A 19050-nucleotide genomic window follows, 5' to 3' on the forward strand; every position below is an offset into this window, starting at 1 on the left:
GAGGAGGTTTGATAGACGGCATTCCTGGGTGACTTCATCTCTGGGCTTTGCCTCTCAAAATTCCAGCCAAATCAAGCCCTACCGTGTAAGGGATGGAAGCAGGGTCAGCATTCCAGAAGTTCCTTGTCATGCTCAGGCTTTTAATCAGATGACATTGGAAAATGAGCATCCTTGTGCAGGCGGCGGGTGCGGGGGGGGGGGGCGGTGTCTCAGGGTCTCGTCCCTACTCCATGCTTGTCTTCCTGGCTGGACCTGAGTGGGGAACTAGGCCTGAGGGGAGAAGAGCCAAGACCTTTTGGGTTGAGTTTGCTCAGATGGCTCAGCACCACGGACAGCGGCCGGGCCCCGGGGAGCGGGGAGCGCAGCGCAGAGGAGGCGAGGGGGGGACGCGGAGGGGGGCGCGCCGCGGGTGGGCTGCGGGCTGGGGCTCCTCAGCTCTGAGTCACCCCGGCGCCCCGCACTGGTGGAGCTGTCTCTCCGCACTCCAGGGATGCTTGGGGGCGGAGGAAAGGCAGGGAAGGAGGGAGCGGAGGAGGCCGAGGACCTGTTGGTGTCCCCCTCCTGCCCCCCCCCCGGGGGCCAGGCCCACTTCTATACAAGGCCTGCTCTCCAGCCTCCACCCCGGCGGGTATGGTCGCAGGCGCGGAGGGGCGCATTCCCCCGCCCTGAGCTCAGCCGGCCGGAATGCGGCCGATAAATCAGAGATAACCCCAGGCGCGGGATAAGGGATAAAAAGCCCCCGTTGCCGCGGGATCCAGGAGAGCACCCGCCGCCCCAAGCGGTGACACTCGACCCCGGTCGCAGCGCAGCAGCTCAGCAGCCGGACGTCTCTTTCCCCACTTCTCTCCAGCGACATGGAGCCCTGCGCAGCGCTGCCCCGGGCCCTCCTGCTCCTCCTGTTCTTGCACCTGTCGCCACTCGGAGGCCGCCCCCACCCGCTGGGCGGCCGCAGCCCCGCCTCGGAAGCCTCGGAAGCCTCAGAAGCCTCGGGGTTGTGGGCCGTGCAGGTGAGCGCTCAGCCTGCCTGAAGGCCGCGGCGGGTGGCAGCAGGTCACGGGGGCTTAGCCACTGTCCCAAGTCCTCAGTCTCCCTTGGGAATTAGTGATAAGGGAATCAGAAAGTGACGAGATTGGGTGCCAGGACTCCATACCCAAGGCGGCGGCTTCACTTGGGTGCAAGGGTGGTTCCGCCCCGGCGTGGGTTCCTGAGGCTCAGGCCGTCCATTGCAGGAGCTGCTGGGCCGTCTGAAGGACGCAGTTTCAGAGCTGCAGGCAGAGCAGTTGGCCCTGGAACCCCTGCACCGGAGCCACAGCCCCGCAGAAGCCCCGGAGGCCGGGGAGGAACGCCCCGTGGGGGTCCTTGCACCCCATGACAGTGTCCTCCAGGCCCTGAGAAGACTACGCAGCCCCAAGATGATGCACAAGTCAGGGTGCTTTGGCCGGAGGCTGGACCGGATCGGCTCCCTCAGTGGCCTGGGCTGCAATGGTAAGCCGCCTCCCTGCCACCTTGGCTCCCCCTCCCCAGCCCCCTGGGTTCGACCCTTGGAACCCCTTCTGGGTTTGTTGTCTCGGGGGATCACACTCTGAGGAAAGGACATCTGGACATCGCTCCTTCTTGCTGACAGTCCTAAGGGCCAAGGAGTACGTTTCTGGAAATACTACGTGTGGACATCGTTGTCCAGGGTCCCTACCCACCTCCTAGCCCCCTCCTGCCTCTCGCACCCAAAGGGGCAGAATCATCTTAGGATGGAATCCAGTCGTTGTCTGGAAGCATCTCCTTGGAGCAGAAAGAGTCCTAAACATCGTCCTCGTAGCTCTCTCTGTCTGTCTGTAGCCACGAAGGCAGAGGTCAGGGTCACCAGGGCAGTGATGATTCCCAGTTAACAGAGGAGGAGACTGAGGTCTAGAGAGATGGATTATTCCAAAGCCTCAAACATCCAGATCGGCTGAGGGTGGGGGTTGGTGGCAGGGATGGCTCCTGGGCTTGGGAAGCTCGGATCCTGCCTCAGTCTCCCACCTGACGCCATCATCCCCCTCTCTCTCCTCCCACAGTGCTGAGAAAGTATTAAGAGGAAGTCCCGGCTGCAGACATCTGCATCGGATTCTTCAGCAGCCCCCTGAGCCCCTTGGAAGCAGATCTTATTTATTCGTATTTATTTATTTATTTATTTCGATTGTTTTATATAAGATGATTCTGATCCCCGAGCACGGATTTTCCACGGTGAAATAAAGTCAACCTTAGAGCTTCTTTTGAAACCGATTTGTCCCTGTGCATTAAAAGTAACACATCATTTAAAAAAACAAAACCCCCAAACCACAAACCCTTTTGTTTTCTTGAAGCTTCCAAGGATGTCTTAATGGCGGGGTGGGGACACGGCGGCGTCAGGGCTGGTCAAGCAGGAGCGGGGGCGCCTTCCTTCTCCTGAAGAGTTTTTCATGCTCTGGAACCGTCTATAAATACCCCAAGCACTCAAGACACTTTGCAGGAACTGCTCTTCAAAGTGGTGGTTTCTCCCTGGGAGTGGAAATGGGCCCTGATACGTTCGTTGGTGCAAGCGAGGGTGTGTGTCGGCCTTTGCTTTACTAGTTTCCCCTCTGCCCGGAATTGTGCGATCGATCAATTGATCGGACGCGCTCTCCTCGGTCGGTGGTTTTGTTTCCAGGAAGGCTAAGCGGAAATCTCAGAGATTAGGGGCCGTGTGTGTGGGTGCGAGGCACGCTGGCTTGCTCGCACCTCTAAATGGGGGTGAGCTCTCCACTCTGCCCCAAACCTCAGCCTCCAGTCTTCGATTCCTGATGTCATCCTGGGAAGGATTTTAAAACCCTGAGATTAATTGTATTTCCATGTCTCAAGCCCAGAGGTGTAGACGTGTCCGAAAAAGGCCCAGCGTTCCAGGGCGCCCCTCTCTGCGGGCTCCGCATCTTTACTTCTCTGCCTCGGAGAGAGAAACCTCTCCTTCTAGGGCAGGAAAGGAGCAGCCACCAGAATCCTACTGTGTCGCCTTATTCAGCAGGGAGTCCGCGGGGGTCACTGTCCTGTCCTCTGTAGCCCCCCCCACCCCCGTTCCCATGCAACCTGCCTCCCAGGCATCCAGGGCCGCGCTCCCCTGCTTTCGGGCTTTCAGGACTCGGCTCACGCAGCCCGTCTGCGCAGAATGCCTTTTGTGACCCTAGCTCTGCAGAGGGCACAGGACCATTCTTATCTCCATTTGGCGGGTGAGAAAACGGGGACCCAGAAAACCGAAGCCTCCCACCCGGCAGTGGGTGGCCACGAACACCAGCCCCGAGATGTGCGTGGAGAGGCAGAGACTCTGGAGCCTGTGCTCTTTGCTGCGCTCCTGGTCTTGACCTTCACCTCCTGACCTCTCTGCTGCTCTCAGCAGATGTTTCTCCGAGAGCGAGCGAGGGGAACCCCGAGTGGCGTGGGCTCTGTTAGTTCTCATTTCAACGCAGCGCGTGCCAGAGGGTATGGATAGCCAACGACATCAGCTAAGATTTTTCAAATGAGGTTTAGGAGTGAGTTACTTTCTAATAAGACCGTGAGCCACCGTTGCCTGGCGTCTCTGACCCGGGGAAGGCGACGAGTGCTCGGTGTAGTTGACTTTCACAGGGGCCTCGGTATGCCACAGGTACAGTTCTGCTAACTCGTATAGTCCCTTTTTAAAAAATTTTAATTTATTTATTTATTCATGAGAGGCAGAGACACAGGCAGAGGGAGAAGCAGGCTCCCTGTGGGGAACCTGATCCCGGGACCCCAGGATCATGACCTGAGCCAAAGGCCGACAGATGCTCAACCGCTGAGCCTCCCAGGCCTCCCTAGGCTTTTTGCAACAAATCTCTGAAGAACTCTCCCTCTCCCTCATTTTAACAGAAGGGGAAACTGAGGTACAGGGAGGTGATGCAACTTGCTCAAGACCATGCAGTGAGCAAGTGGCAGAGCCAGGGTTCAAGGCCACACAGCCCGGCTCAGCACCCAGGCCCCTAATCCCTGCACCCCCGGCCCCTCCCAGGTCAGTGAATCAGGCTTGCGGGTGGGAGGGCAAACTGCCCTCCTAAGGGCCTCATTCAGGGCAGCGTTTGGCGCCCCTGCCTGCGGGCAGCCTCTCCCCTTGCTCAGGGGATGAGGGCGACCTCGCCCAGAACACCCGCGCCCCCAATCCAGCCAGCATGTCACAATCCTTGCCGTCGAGTTTGGCTCATCCAGGTGGGAACATCTGTTGTTTGTACCTTTTCCCCAAGCAAAGGTCTAGGGAAGAGGACCCCAGAGAGAACTGCGAGGGAGCCAAATGTGTGTGCCTGAGATGCTGGGAGCCTGCGGTGCCCGTGGCGTCACAGCTCACCGAGCTCCCCAGGTGTCTGGTGTTTGTGGGAAGCCTGGCACACGTGCACCGTCTACAGATGCCCTTAAACCCCGCCCTCCCTCACCGTGATCCTGGCCCTTCAATGTTCCCCAGCACAGCCACAGCCATGGCCTCGACCTCCCTGGCTTCCCTATTACCAGTGTCGCCCAACGAAGCTGCCAGAGTTCGTCTCTCCGCAGATGCTCGTCGCTATAAGCGTCCCAGAAAGATGGGCCGGTGAAAATAGAGCCCAGGGGGCCCAACCCCAGGCTTCAGAGCCGGAGGGACTCTCCGCGGAGGGTGGACGAGCTTTCCCGGGGGCCAACTGTTGAGGCTACAGGAGTCAGGACAGCGCTGGGACTGAATGTCTTCTTGTGCCACCGAATCTGCACCTGTGACATCCTCAAAGGATGCTGAGCCTGCTCCATCCCTCTTGTGGCAGCTTCGACCCTCGGAGAAACTCTGACTCTCCCCCCACAGAGCCAGACGTGACCAAGACCACAGACTCGGCCTCCTGGCTTGGTTCCCGTGGCAGGTCTCAGGCTTCCGCCTCGGCCTCGGGAGGACTTCTCACGCGCTCCCTTAGCTTGCACAACCAGGCCTGTGTCACTAGGTGACCCATTTCTCCCATCGGGGCAGGGACCAGCCCCCTGGACCTGCCTGGATGTTCCGGAACGTTTCCCGGGTGCTGGCTCCCACCCTCACCGAGAGACCCTGGTGGCCTGCGTCTTCCACCTCTCCTGGGGGTTCTCTGTGGGACGAGGGCTCGAGCCCGCTTGGCCATGGTGGTCATTTCCTCCTCCTCCTGCCCATGTCTCCTGGGGTTGTGTCCAAAGTAAACTACTTGTGCTTGGATCCTTGTCTCTGGTTCAGGAGAACCCAAACCCAGACACTCCCCAGTGATTAAAGCTCCTCCGGGAGCTCCACCCTGGGTGATTAGAGCCCCTGGACTCTTCCTCGACGTCCTTCCTGCCGGACCACCCAGGCAGGCGCCGGGTCCACTCCGCCTCGTTCCTAGCATCTCCTACACACAGCCCTTCACTTCCATTCCTGGCTTGTGTCCTCATCACTCACGTTGACGTCCGCTCACCAGCCTTCTAACTGGCCTCTCCACTCCAGGCTCCCTCATCTGGTTCTTCCTGCATCAGGGGAGAAGCGGAACCTTCATGTTTTGGCCAGAGAGTGACGACTCCTCTCCGTGAAGGCCCCGGGGTGGGTAAGGTTCAGTCGTGGGCACTCAGGCATGTACCGCGGAGGGCTGGGTGCGTAGGAGAGGCGCTGAAGGCACACGCGTGGATTCCACCATTCGGAAAATATTTTCTTAAGAATCCGGATGCGGGGATCCCTGGGTGGCGCAGCGGTTTGGCGCCTGCCTTTGGCCCAGGGCGCGATCCTGGAGACCCGGGATCGAATCCCACGTCGGGCTCCCGGTGCATGGAGCCTGCTTCTCCCTCTGCCTCTCTCTCTCTCTCTCTGTGTGTGTGTGACTATCATAAATAAATAAAAATTAAAAAAAAAAAAAAAAAAAAAAAAGAATCCGGATGCGTCAGCTCCGCGCTCGGCGCTGGAACAGCACGGCAGGGGCGTCCTGCGGTGACAAGTGCACTGCCGCGTACTCGGCCTGTGTCTCTGGCCTCCCAGAAATGCAGCCTAGGCATAGGCGGCCCGGTTCCCCGAGCTGCGGTCTGACCGCCTCTCCGCCTCCGTGTGCCACCAATCCCCGTCCCCCAGCAGGCAGGATCACCCGGAGAGATTGCCAAACCAGTTCCCGAATGGATGGAATCTCGGGTCCCCCCACCCGCTACCACCTGAAGGAGCTGGGTAGTGCAGCCCAGAGGGAAGGGGAGTTCCTGGCCTTGGGGCAGCGGTGGGGTGCGGGTACGGAGTTAGAAAGGAGCCCATGGATACAGTGTTTGCAATGGGCTGAATCCCATCTCCCTAAAAGACATGTTGAAGTCCTGAACCCCCAGAACCTCAGAATGTGACCTCATTGCAAAGTAGGCTCATCGTAGACGGGATGAGTTAACGCGACGTCAGACCGGAGCCGCGTGGGCTCCTAATCCAGTAGGACTGGTGTCCTTATATGAAGAGGACAGAAAAACACAGAGAGAGGATGGCCTCTGAGGGCGGAGGCCGAGCCTGGGGGCTGCATCCACAAGGCGAGGACGCCGAGGGCCGGCAGGTGCCGGAGGTGGGAGGAGGCAAGGAAGTCTCCCCGTCACAGGGTTCGGGGGGAGTGTGGCCTCCCCGACACCTCGATTCTGGACTTCTGGCCTCCAGCACCGGGAGACAACAGGCTTCGGGCGCCGGAAGCCCTCCAGTCTGCGGCACTTCGTTAGAGCCGCCCTGGGGACCTAACGCACTGCCCTCACCCTGCTCTCCCCTCAGGCTCCCCCGGGCGCCAGGCTCCAGGAAGCTCCGTGGGGATGTCCAGCCGGACCCTCCGAACACTAAGGTGGCCAGCTTGGGAGCGTATCACCTTCTGTTTGCTCTCCCTCTTCTTCCGTGATGGGCAGCCTCTGAGGGGGCCCCGCAGCCCCCCACCTCCTGGACCCCAAGCCCTTGTGTAATCCCCGCGCAGCACGACAAAGATGTTGGGATGCCGCTTCCAAGGCGAGGTTACCGAGACTTTCCATAACCTCTGTCTCTACCAGAGGAAGTCAGCTGCACGGCTCCAGAGGGGCCCCGACTGCTGAGTAACGGGTGTCTCCGGCCAGTGGTCACCCCAGAGCTGAGGTCCGTCAGTGGACGGAGGGGTGACCCCGAGAGAGATCGTCCAGCCGAGCCTTGCGCTCACTGCAGCCCCAGCCAACATCTTCCCGAAGCCCGTGAGAGCCCCGAGCCAGGGGCCGGCAGCTGGGCGGGCCTGATTCCTCACCCACAGAACTGTCAGGTAAAGGGCGTGTGTCCTTTCAGGTTGCCAAGGTTCGGGGTAACTTGTTACACAGCAGCAGTTAAATAATACCCTGCCTCGTTTCTCTTTTCTCCTCGCTCTCGCTTTCCTTGAACTTTAGCAACTGAACTTTGGCCTTGAGCCTTGCTTTCTAGGGAACCTGCCGCCAACTTCCAGTCCCGGTGACCTCCACGCTGTGCCAAAGAAACAGAACATCGTTTTCAAAGTCAGAGACAACCATCCCTAAGTATGCACCGGGGCCTTACCGACTTCTCCCAACTGGGGCTTCTGCTTTAGACCACTTGTGTCCGACGGCATCACGCCGTGCCCGTGCCGGGTTTCTCACACCAGCCTTGTGCAAGTGTTACACTGCTGGGGTCTCACGGCTCCGGAAGCAGCCTGCGGCATCCCCACGGAGGATCCTAAAACAGAAACCCTGAGATGGAAACTAGAGACGCCCCAATTCTGGGCTCCCCCACCCATTTGCAGGGCTCATCCCATCCTATGACTAAGACAACTTCTTTCCAGTGATCGGGAAATAAAGGCTCTTGACTTTTTGGCTAATGAGGGACGTGGGGGTGGGAGGTGGATCTGGTTTTCTCTGCTTTTTGCTTTTCTTCTGTCTCACTCCTCCAGGCTGGCTTCCCAACGCTCTGTTATAGATCGACCCCTCCCAGCTGAGGAGGGGCGTGGGAAAGAAGGGAAACTTGACGTCAGGCCATTTTCGGTTACAGGCACAAAGCAAAGCTTTGCGAGGGTCGGGGTAATAAGGGTATTTGAGGATTGTCTTCCTACTAAGCCTTGTCAGGGTAGGAGCTGCTGTTGGTTCTGCGTGAAGTCCTCGGGGCAGCAAAACCAAATATTCTTTTTCTCGCCACCCCCCTTCCACACACACACAAAACCCCAAAACCAAAGCAAACAAAAACCCTAGCTAATAGAAGAAAGTCAACCACTGGGGCACCTGGGTGGTACAGTCGGTTGAGTGTCTGCCTTGGGCTCAGGTCACAATCCCTGGTCCTGGGATCGAGCCCCGTGTTGGGGAGTCCGCTTCTTCCTTCGCCCCTCCTCACCCCCCACCCCGTGCTCCCTCGCTCTCTTACACAAAAGTAAATCAATAAAATCTTTAAAAAAGAAAGAAGAAAGAAAGAAAGAGAAAAAAGAAAGAAAGAAAGAAAGAAAGAAAGAAAGAAAGAAAGGAAAGAAAAAGAAAGAAAGAAAGAAAAAGAAGAAAGAAAGAAAGAAAGAAGAAGAAAGAAAGAAGAAAGAAAGAAAGAAAGAAAGAAAGAAAGAAAGAAAGAAAGAAAGAAAGAAAGAAAGAAAGAAAGAAACTCAACAACTGGTACTAATGCCCTGCTCAGGATTCCGTCTGGAAGAGGATCATAAAAGGAGCTGGGAAAATTCTGATTTCTCCTCCTGGAGCCCTGAACAGCATTTCCGCTTCCCTCGGGCCGCCGCCAGCCTTCAGAAGAGGCTCGGGGCAGAGGAAGCCGCAGCGGCCCCCGGGCCCCAGCCTCCCCAGAGCCCACCTGCCCCGCCGCCCTTCCGGAAGCCGCCGCCCTGCAGCCAGGCCTGTCGGAAAGGGCATCTCCAGGAGCCGGGCCGCGTGACGCACCCAGCAAGGAGCGTCAGTCCCCCCAGGAGGCTGCTCATGAATCCTCTTTGCTAATAATAACCCTGCCAACCGCGCCATTAAGCTGTGAGCACATTCCAGGGACTCCTCTGCATCCAGGGGTTTGGCCCCCAGAGCTCCTCTTCGGCCTTGCACCCACTTTGGATTTCAAGCTGAGGTCAGCTGACCCGGATAAGGTTACCGGACAGGGCTCCTTTCTCCTTCTGCGTTAGAGTAACGTCACCCTGGGTGCCTCTCGTGACCCCTGGCCGCGTGCTGCCCCGACATCCTGCCCCCCCCCCCCCTCGCTGCCCTGGGGAACAGCCTGTGCACCTGATCGGCCAGCGGGGGTCTGGCTGGGGCAGAGCAGGTCATTCCACACACTTTCCTGAGTTCCGTGGGGTACGCCGAGGCACGGCAAGTGCCGTCAACAGGTTGTGGGGCTTGGACGACCCCCTCCTTGGGGTGGTCCACACACACTCACACACACGCTTGCCAAGCACCCGAAGCTACAGCCCCTAGGAAGGGGGCAGGTGAAGGAGCTTCTTCGAGGCCACCCGGGACAGGGGGTTCAGGGGTGTGTTGAATCAGGAACCGCCCTGAAAGGGCTGGTAAGGAACCATCATGCTAAGAGGCAGCAGCAGCAGCATCTGCGAAATGGGTAGGAGTGTGGGCATTGGCGTCAGACCTGGGGTTCGAGCCCTGGCTCTGCCACTTGGGAGCTGAGTGACCTTGGGCAGGGGACATAACCTCTGCCTCAGTCTGCGCCCCCCTGAACGGGCGGTGATGGCAGTTAGGTCATCCACACGGAGCTCTCGGTACAGCGTCTGGCACATACAGCTGCTCAATAAAGGTAACCGTCAGTACCATCTTGCAAACAGATGGCCCTTCATGGTGCGTTCACACCTTAGTTCACCTGACAACCTTGGTGGGGGGAGCAGGTTTTTACAAATGGGGAAAATGAGGCGGTGATGATGTGTGTAACCCGGTTTGTCTGGGGCTACGATGCAGGCCTCTCCACCCTTCACACTTAGCATTTGCCCCCCGGTACCTGGTGCATCGAGTAGGAAGCAATCAATCCATCAATGTGGAGTTCGGTGCTCAGTGAATGGAAGCCACTCGTTACACGTGGACAGGACAGTCTTGCTGCCTGTAAATTCTCTTTGGGGCCAGGAAAGCAGAGGCCTTGGTGGCTCATCACTCGTGTGGCCTCGCAGCAGGACGCAGGAGGCATTAAGGGAAACCGTGTGCCACTTCCCCACCCGCCGACTCGCCAAGGGAGGTTTCCCGGGAGGGTTGGGGGCGTCGGAAGCCTCACATTCAGAGCCTGGGGTTCTATGGGCAGCGAGGTGATGGGATGAAAATGTTGGCATCTCTACAAACCCACCTCCCTCCACACTGCAGAGGGGAAGGAGGAGGGGCTTGGCGGAGGGATGGCTGTGTTTCCAAAACTTTGCTTGGTGTTTATGTCTGGGAGCTGAATTCTTGGGACACTCATCACATTTGGTTCCAGGCTGACTATTTAATACTCTAAAAAATAACTCCCTCTTCACCTGACCGCTGAGAGCGAGTGCCAGGAGCGAGGGCGGCCCAGCTGGAGGGGAGGTCTGCCCCCACGGCCGATGAGTCAGGTGTGAGGCCAGCGTGAGCATCTGGACTAATTTGTCCCGAGCTGCAGGCTTCCTGCCACTTCCTCCCCTCCCGCCCTTATTTGGAGCCCCTGACAGCTGAGCAGAAAACCAACCGGGGGAGCTGGGCGCCGGCCAACCGTCACCCTCTGCCTCCCTGCGTGGGTCCCGTTGCTGAGGAGAAAGAAGCCCCAGGCATCGCTGTAAGATAACCAAGGACTCTTTTTTGCTCTTCTCACACCTTTGAAGTGGGAACCTCTTGAGGCAAATCAACAAGAATGTGGCTCTTGCCGCTGAGGGTCCGGGGCTGTTGGGCTGCTCAAGGTGGAGGGGTAGTGACAGGCTCTGCGGGCCTGATAGCTTTAAAAGGCCATCTTCTGCTGCTCCTCATTCAGCTGCTTTATCGCTGCAAGTGACAGAATGGGGAGGGTTCCGTCCCTCTTGTGCTCTTGGAGAGCCGGGGGGCTATAAAAAGAGGAGGCGCAGGGCAGCTGGGAGACAGAGGCAGACGGAGGCTGAGAGAGGGAGGCGAGAGGACAGGGGAGCAGCAAGCACCGGGCCACTCCTCGAGCGACGCCAGCATGGGCTCCCCCATCGCCGCAAGCTTCCTCCTCTTCCTGGCAGTTCAGCTCCTGGGGCAGACGGGCGCTAACCCCGTGTACGGCTCTGTGTCCAACGCAGACCTGCTGGATTTCAAGGTAGGGCCAGAACAGGGGCCACAGTGCGGGGCCAGGGGGCCTTGTGACGCTGTGCCGGTCAGTGAGACCTCTCCCTTTCCCTGTGTGTTCCTTTTGTAAAGAACTTGCTGGACCGCTTGGAGGACAAGATGCCTTTAGAAGATGAAGCCGAGTCTCCCCAAGCCCTGAGTGAGCAGAATGCGGAAGCTGGGGCAGCTCTCAGCCCCCTGCCTGAGGTGCCTCCCTGGACGGGGGAGGTCAGCCCAGCCCAGAGAGATGGGGGTGCCCTTGGGCGCAGCCCCTGGGACTCCTCCGATAGATCTGCCCTCCTGAAGAGCAAGCTGAGAGCCCTGCTTGCTGCCCCTCGGAGCCTGCGGAGGTCCAGCTGCTTCGGAGGCAGGATGGATAGGATTGGAGCCCAGAGCGGACTGGGCTGCAACAGCTTCCGGGTAAGAGATGCTGGGGATGGATACAGGATGGGGAGGAAGTTAGTTGTGGTTTCACCCTGTCAAAAAGTCCGGCCAGGGCATGCCTCCTGCAGTAGAGACCAGGGTGGAAGCTTACTTCCTTTGAAATGCTTGCCCCAACTTGGGGCAATGACCTCATCCTCAGCTACAGGCTGCCAAGGATACTCTAAGGGAAAAAAAAGGTACTGCCATGAACACTGGGAACTTAAAATGTTCATGGGGCCAAATCACCTTCATCCTGCTGATCGGTAGTTCATGTTTCTCCCCAGAATTGCCAGATCCCAAAGGATGAAATGATCATGACCAGGTTGGGGTGCTTGGGTGGCTCAGTAGGTTGAGCGCCCGACTCTTGATTTCCGCTTGGGTCATGCTCTCATGGGTTGTGGGATCGAGCTCCAGGTGGGGCTCCAGCCCCATGTCCATCTCCATGCTCGGCGGGGAGTCTGTTTGAGATTTCTCCCTCTGCCCCTCCCCTCACGCACACATGGATGTGCTGGTGCTCTTCTCTTTCTCTCAAATAAATAAATCTTAAAAAGAAAAAAAGCAAGCAAGCAAGCAAGCAAGCCATCGGGGTTGACTTCTAACTTTTACCGAGCAACTTGTGCACCCATTCGTGAAACTCCTGGCGTTGTCAGGCTGGGGTGGGGGGTGCTGGTGGGAAGTGAACACAGTCCTGTGAGATTGACCTTTCCAAAAGAGCCAGGTCACCAAGTCAAACTTGTGTCTGTTCTCTTTGTAGTACTGAAGATAATGGCCAGGGAGGAAAAGGAGGCCCTGGCCCGGGGGCAGACTCTGAGAGACCCTCGTCCCTTGGGGTCTCTCACTCAACTTTGTCCCAGCTCATTGCCATCAAGTTGAGCCGTGACGAGCACCGAGACCGTATTCAAGCTGCAGCCTCTTGGCGATGTTTCTCACGTTCTATGCTAAACGTAGATAACTTGGCTGAATTGTGGCTTTCCCACCCCTCCCACCCCACGCGTTAACAGTTTAGCATAGACACTCACCTGTTACTGAAAGGGGTTTGAAAACCAATAAACTTCAGCACCACGGACAGCAGCCAAGTCTGGGTTGGCGTGGTTGGCGTGCGGGTGGCGTGGTTGGCGTGGTCTTTCTTCTCCCAGTCTGAGGACCCGGTTACCTTTTGCCAGAGAGGAGAGCGCTCAGTTTCTTTCTTCTTCCTTTCAAACACAGTACGCTCTATTTCGGGGAGCAGTTTCAGGTTCGCTGCCAAATTAAGCAGAAAGTACAGAGGTCTCCCACAACCGCCTGCTGCACACACGCAGGGCCTCCCTCCCGCACGGCCAGAGCCGTGCCCTTGCTACACACCATGACTCTACACCAGCACATTCTTACCACCCGGAGCCCACACTTGACATTAGGGTCAAGCCTTGGTGTTGAGCATTCTGCGGGTTTGGACAACTTTTTTTCTCCTTTCATTCCCTCCCCAGCCCTCACCCCCAGCTTTTTCCTTGGTTGGAGGTGTGGGTGGGGCTCAAATTGCAGTTCACAATCTTGTTTCTTCACTCTGGCCTCATCACAGATCCCGAAAATGCCCCAGGAGATGGACGGAGAGGGCACTTATTTTTCAGATTTTGCTCACACTCGGGGCACTTATTTATTGAAGAGGAAACTTAACAAACATCTGGGCTTTTTTCATGGTGGCATCAAATGTCGCTTGTACTCCATGGACAATTTTTTGTACGACCAAGTTCTTTTTTTTTTTTTTTTCCCAGAGACATATTTATAAAGTGAGGACACTAATGAAATCTTTTTTCTTTCTTTTTTTTTTTTTTAAGATTTTATTTATTCATGAGAGACAGAGAGACAGGTAGAGGGAGAAGCAGGCTCCATGCCTGACGTGGGGCTCGATCCCGGGTCTCCAGGATCATGCCCCGGGCTGAAGGCGGCGCTAAACCGCTGAGCCACCCGGGCTGCCCACAAAATGTTTTCTGATGCATTTTGAGAGAGTTCGTGGCTGCGGCTGAGTGAGTTGCACTTGAAGGTTTAGGAAGAGTAGTCACCGTGTTTGGGTTTGAGAGCTGAGCAAGGTGTAAAGAAACGTTTGCTTTGTTGACCAATGGCATGTTTGCGTGTCTTTTGGGTAGTAACACATAATTAAAAAGTAGCCACCAGCTTGCTCTAATTCAGGTCCCAGGTGCCTCGGCTGAGGGGGAGGCACTGGGGAAGACACCATTTCTTTGTATCTGCTTCTGAAAAGCAGAGAATACCGGCCAAGTTAATGCACGTCCCCTTCTCCACAGCAGAATCTAGGACATTCCTCCAACCGCCCTCCCCCACCGACGCATTCACTTCTCCAGCCCTCATTCATCCTGTCCCTTCCTCTTGTAATGCCATTTATCCAGGGCTCCCGGGAACATTCTACACATTCAAGGCCCGTGGAGAATGCCACGTTGTCCCTGAAGCCTTCCCCGATACCACGTGCCTGGCACGAATTGAGCTCTGCCCCAGCAGCATTTTCCATATAACAGTTATAATACAACACAACTTGCCTGGGTTTGCCATCGCGTCTGTGCCTCTGGATTGCAAACTCCCTGAAGGCAAATGCCTGTTCAGAGCCACTGCGGCGCACGGCGTAGCCCGAGCTCTGTAAACGTCGCTGGAGATGTCTTGGTCTTGAGCAGAAATTAGGAAAAGGGGGAATAAAGTATTAATTCACTCTTTGCAGGAGGGAGGCCGCAAGTGAATTGACGGATAGGGAGTGGAGGTGGGGAAAGACCTCTAATCTACTTCCTTTTTTTAAAAAAATATTTTATTTATTCATGAGATAGAAGAGAGAGGCAGAGACACAGGCAGAAGGAGAAGCAGGCTCCATGCAGGGAGCCCGATGCAGGACTTGATCCCGGGTCTGCAGGATCACACCCTGGGCCAAAAGCAGGCGCTAAACTGCTGAGCCACCCGAGCTGCCCTAATCTAACTACTTTCAATAAAAATATTCTTCACGTGGACTTTGAACACAGGTGGGCAGAAAACCAGGAGGCAGAGAGGAACCAAGAAGGACCAGGGCAGGGACAGGATAAAGTGTCCAAACTGGGCTCCTGAGGCCCGGGGACTGGGAGCTGAAAGGAGGCAAGTGTGGTGGCCTGGGCACACTCCCAGGGTGTCAGTGGGACACGGGGGCACAGAACCTACTGAGAGCACTTCTAGTGCTGGTGGGATGGTGGCAACTTGAAGCAGATCGACCAGAGACAAAGAAAATCCTATTTCCGGCAAAAACAGGGAGCAACGGCAGACGGCACCATGGAAGCTAGTCCCGAGGCCTAAAGGCCTGTGGACTGGGCACGGACTTTCCGGGAACCCGTGAGCGGGGCAGATTCCTACGCACAGTGCTGTCGGGACAGTCGGGCCACCCGAGCCCCACTGCGGCAGCAGTCCCTGAAGGAGCAGGTGGGTTCTTACAAGCAGGAGCACAGGAAACGGGGTCGCACAGCGTCTGGAGGAGACCGAGGCCTGGGAACCTCGTGAGGTTTGCGAAGGACTAAGCTGGTAGCAGGTGGACCCCTGGGAATGAAGTCTTGCTGGCAGAGCTCTGAGACCATGAATCTACTCTCCCGCTTTCCGATTATTACACATTAGAGAGAAAGAGAAGCGAGTCTCTCTAAAGCAAGCACCGTGGAGACATTGAGACGGAGGTTAAAGGAGACAGATGAAGACATTTTATTCCGACAGGTTACGGTTACAGTGAGAACTTCCAAGTTCCAAAAGTTCAAATAAAAATAGAACTTTACAAATTAAAAAAAATACAATGTATGTACACCATAGAATTAGCTAGTGTTACTATATAAACCAACAGTGCAAACAGAACGAGGGAAGCCTGCGACTGTCGGGGTGGCCGTGTCCACGGAGCCGTGGGTAATACTGCACGTCAACGCCACAGGGCCCGGGACGGGGCTTCTGGCCTTTCCAGAGGCTTTCTAGTCTCCAGCGGCTGCGTCAGTACAACTCTGCGTCAGCAATGTCATATAGTTGGTTGGGTCAAGCAAGCGAGCGTCCGTCCCAGCCAGGAACCGTTAGTTGAACAAGGTCATGAGCAAATCACTCCCGAGTGCCGAGGCCCCACGGTGGGGAGGGACCTCCCAGTCACCCCAGCTGGGAGCCCGACACCGCAGGCAGGAGACCAGCACGCGGAGAACTGTCCCCAGCCAGCCCCAGGGCCCCTGTGCCTTGTGTGTGTGGACGTACCCTATTGCCAGGGGGCGACGGGGCTGGAAATAGGTGGGACGTGGACACCGTGGGTTTCTAACTATCAAGGGGGTGAGGCTTCCAGTTATTTTGTTACAAGTGGGGCAGTGGTTGTCTTTGGGCTTATCTGGTAAGGGCAGACACCCACGGAGGACAAGAAGCCACGTGCCTTTCCAGAGGGGCCTGAGTTTGGGTCCTCGGCGGCCTGTGCGGCCGGTTCATGCGGAGGGAGGCGCCTGCCAAGCCAGCTACCTGTGGGCCGCACCAGAGGGAACGAGCATCTGGGGACTGCATGTGCACGAGGGGAAAGTCCGACCACACTCACCCGGGGCCGCCTGGAGGCAGGCCGCTGCTGACCCAGACCCCGGAGGACTTTCCTTCTGCCAGTTTCAGGGAGGGGTGGGAAGAGGGCTTCAGTTTGTGGGACGGGCAATCCCGGTGTTCCCTGACCTGGGCGACTGGAAGGAGCAGCGCGGCCAGGCTCCGAGTGCCGCCGCAAGTGGCAGCTGGCGGAACACGAGCACGCCGAGCAGGGCTTGCCTTTTTGGTCCTTGTGATCTCCCCAACTACTTGCCGGGGGGTCCCATCCACATTTCACAGGCCAAACGCATTCAAGGAAGCTGAGACATTTAGAAGTCGAAGTATTTTTGGTCAGAGAGATGAGAAAATGGGAAGAATAGAGGCGGCCAGTCAGGAGGCAAAGAGCCTGAAGCAGCCCCTCACTGAGCTAAGCACACCGAGCATGAGACCTGGGCGGCCGCGCCGGGACGGGCGCCCACCCCCAGGCTGTGTGCCAGACTCTGCGACGAAGTCAGCCCGAGGCAGAGGGCGAGGGGACGGAGAGGCCGGGTGCCAGGCTCTCAGGCGACTGCCAACAGTTTACACAAAAAAGCCCAACAGGAACTTAAATGCAGACGGATGCCGTCTTGGTGCCCCGGGCGCATCTGCCACGGGCTGTGCCGGGCCCAGGGTGTGGCTGCAGGTGGGGGGAGAGCACAGAGCTTGAGAGAGTGAGTGCAAAACACCCAACACCGCATGTTCACTTTGGGGGTCTAGTCAGAGGGCCTCCCGCCTGGAGACACAGGTCACGGACACACAGGGGCTTCCTTCCTGGGGTCAGTGCCAGGGCTTGGGCACGTGCGGCCAGCTCTCCCCCAGCCCAGGGCCCCGGCGGCACAGTTTCCAGGTCTGGGCCCCTCGGCGGGCTGGGGACAGCCAGGACGGGCACACCCCCTCCCCTCCTGGAATAAGCCATCTGCTCCATCCTGACCCGGGCTTCTCAGGCCGCGTCACGTTCCTACAGTGGCCACTGGCTCAGGACTCGCTTCTGCCCACCTTAGAGGTAATGGTACCGTTTCCCAGAGTTGGGTGGAGCAGTTTTATCATGGGATGCTTAGCTTGTAGCTAACTTGGTCGGGGGGTGGGGGGGACATACGAATACCCTCTGGGCCGTGGCTGCTTCGCCAGGAAGACACGTGTAAGAACTCAAGGGAAGTTACTAACTCGGCGCAGAGGGTGGGAGGAAGGACGGACCTCGGGAAACTGGAATCACCAGGAGAGAAGCTGAGATGCTCAAGACTAGGGCGGCTGTGAACCAGACGTCTCGTCAGACTTATCCTTCAGGGCCGGTCAGGGGGATGTGTGCTTCTGGAGGGTGGTGCTTCCGAGGAGGCTGTGCCCACGGCGGCAAGCCTGAGCAGCAGCGCCCCCCAGAAGCAGTGTTTCCCTTCAGATGAACCGCTGAGCATGGCAACAGCCCAGCGAGGGAAGGCCTCCCCGACACACGGGCAACCGTCTCAGCGCTCGGTCCCTAAATTTGGTGATTCACTTCAGTTCACAACTGGCCTTCGCCCCAGCGCTTGCCTTGGCAAAGCCTCCCCCGTCGCGGTTTAAGGCAACAGCTGGGTTCCCTAGGAAAGCAGCAGGAGGGGCATGAAAAGTGCTCCAGGTGTCCCCCCCGCCCCCTGCCCCCCCCGGTGGCTGAGGCCTGGTGCCCCCTCTGATCCTGGCACGTGTGGGGTGGAGGGGCCTGGGGCCTGAGCCCATGCTGGACGGCAGGAAAGCAGGGAGCAGGAAACAGGAAGATACTTGCTGAGAAAGTCAGACAAGTCCAAGCTCTTGTGGTTCAACACCATCCCCGGGATCTCTGACCGGCGGAGTGTTGGATGATTGTAGGCTTTCCGAGCGAGTGGGTGAGTGGGAATCTTCCGTGTCCTGGAACAGCCCCAGCCAGCCTGTGGCGGCGGAGCACGAGCGAGCTGCCTCCCCGGGCAGCTCCGGGACAGGGCGGTCCGGCGTGTGGCAGTGAGGCCACGCCGGGCCGTCAGATGGTCTGGTAGTGCTGCCGCAGCCGGGCCTGCAGAAATTCGTAGGTCAGGTTGTGCCGAGTGATGATCCCCACGATCTAGGACAAGAAGAAAGAGATCCACGTCACCTGCAGGGTAAACCCGCTGGGGCAAGAAGGGGAGTGGGCTCAGCTTGCCTCATCCACCACAGTAAACGCTGGGGACGGACGCCCGGCCCACAGAGCGCCGTGACAGACGCCGACAAGCTGGTCACGCTATGCATGTCCAGGCCACCCCGGTTTCCAGAGGAGGAGGAGATCCACAGGGAACTAGGGCTCCTAGAGACCAATGGGACAAATCCAGCTCCAAGAGAAAGTTCAGGAAGGCCAGCTAACTCCGCATCGGAGTGTCTTTTTCAGCAGGCACATGCTCTCTAGGCTTCTCCGTTCCCACCACCTGCCCCCTGCTTCACACATGTGTGCAAGAGACAGACAGCCCAGTGCAGGCTCCGAGCCGCTGAGACCCCAGAACCTTGCTGTGGTTCACAAACACCGTCTCTCCGCACTACCTGGGTCCTTGTGTCACGGTGACTTTTAACAGGAAATATATATGTGATCTTCACCCTCGTTCTGGCACAAGGTCCTAAGAACTCTTGGGATTAAGTGATAAAGAGCGAGAAGGGTGTCCTTTGCCGTTCATGACGAGCCCCTTTCAGCTACATGAATGACAAACTTCTACAAAGCCCCTAAAGATGGAGGCTAGTTACCAGGGCAACCAACCATGTGAGCAGAGGCCTGGCTGTTCCAGCCCCGAGCCCCATCTGGGGGTGGGGAGCGGCCGGAGGTTGAATCAATCACCAATGGCCGCGATGTCCTCAATCACGTGTTCGTACGTAATGAAGCTACCAACACTGGAGAACGTCTGTGCTGGCGAGCACGTAAGGTGCCAGGAG

The 19050-nt window shown here is 57.5% G+C and overlaps 3 protein-coding genes across 5 annotated transcripts in view; 2 read left to right on the forward strand and 1 right to left on the reverse strand.

Annotated features, from left to right (window-relative positions):
• Positions 1–610: 610 nt before the first annotated feature.
• On the forward strand, positions 611–2255 carry NPPB (natriuretic peptide B). Its single transcript, XM_038529657.1, has 3 exons — positions 611–1007; positions 1230–1485; positions 2052–2255. The coding sequence occupies exons 1-3, from the start codon at positions 855–857 to the stop codon at positions 2066–2068; spliced, it is 426 nt and encodes a 141-aa protein (XP_038385585.1). The 5' UTR covers positions 611–854; the 3' UTR covers positions 2069–2255.
• An 8620-nt stretch (positions 2256–10875) lies between these two features.
• Positions 10876–12674, forward strand: NPPA (natriuretic peptide A). Its single transcript, NM_001313851.1, is given in 3 exon segments — positions 10876–11167; positions 11269–11595; positions 12353–12674. Coding segments are annotated over 3 exon segments (450 nt in total). The 5' UTR covers positions 10876–11050; the 3' UTR covers positions 12359–12674.
• Positions 12675–15264: 2590 nt separating this feature from the next.
• The window catches only part of CLCN6 (chloride voltage-gated channel 6), a 34862-nt gene continuing 31076 nt past the window's right edge, over positions 15265–19050 (reverse strand). For all 3 annotated transcript variants that reach the window (XM_038532010.1, XM_038532011.1, XM_038532009.1), the window contains one exon: positions 15265–18217. In XM_038532010.1, the coding sequence (XP_038387938.1) occupies positions 18137–18217 (81 nt within the window). In that variant the 3' untranslated portion in view covers positions 15265–18136. The remainder of the gene's footprint in view (positions 18218–19050) is intronic.

This window comes from Canis lupus, chromosome 2 (genome assembly GCF_011100685.1).
Source record: "Canis lupus familiaris isolate Mischka breed German Shepherd chromosome 2, alternate assembly UU_Cfam_GSD_1.0, whole genome shotgun sequence".
NCBI classification, from domain to species: Eukaryota; Metazoa; Chordata; class Mammalia; order Carnivora; family Canidae; genus Canis; species Canis lupus.

Bases quoted from the DNA above. Each gene is read 5' to 3' on its own strand.
- NPPB (XM_038529657.1), top strand. From the start codon at position 855: ATGGAGCCCTGCGCAGCGCTGCCCCGGGCCCTCCTGCTCCTCCTGTTC. The intron at 1,008-1,229 runs GTGAGCGCTCAG...CGTCCATTGCAG, and splicing joins CGGGGTTGTGGGCCGTGCAG to GAGCTGCTGGGCCGTCTGAA.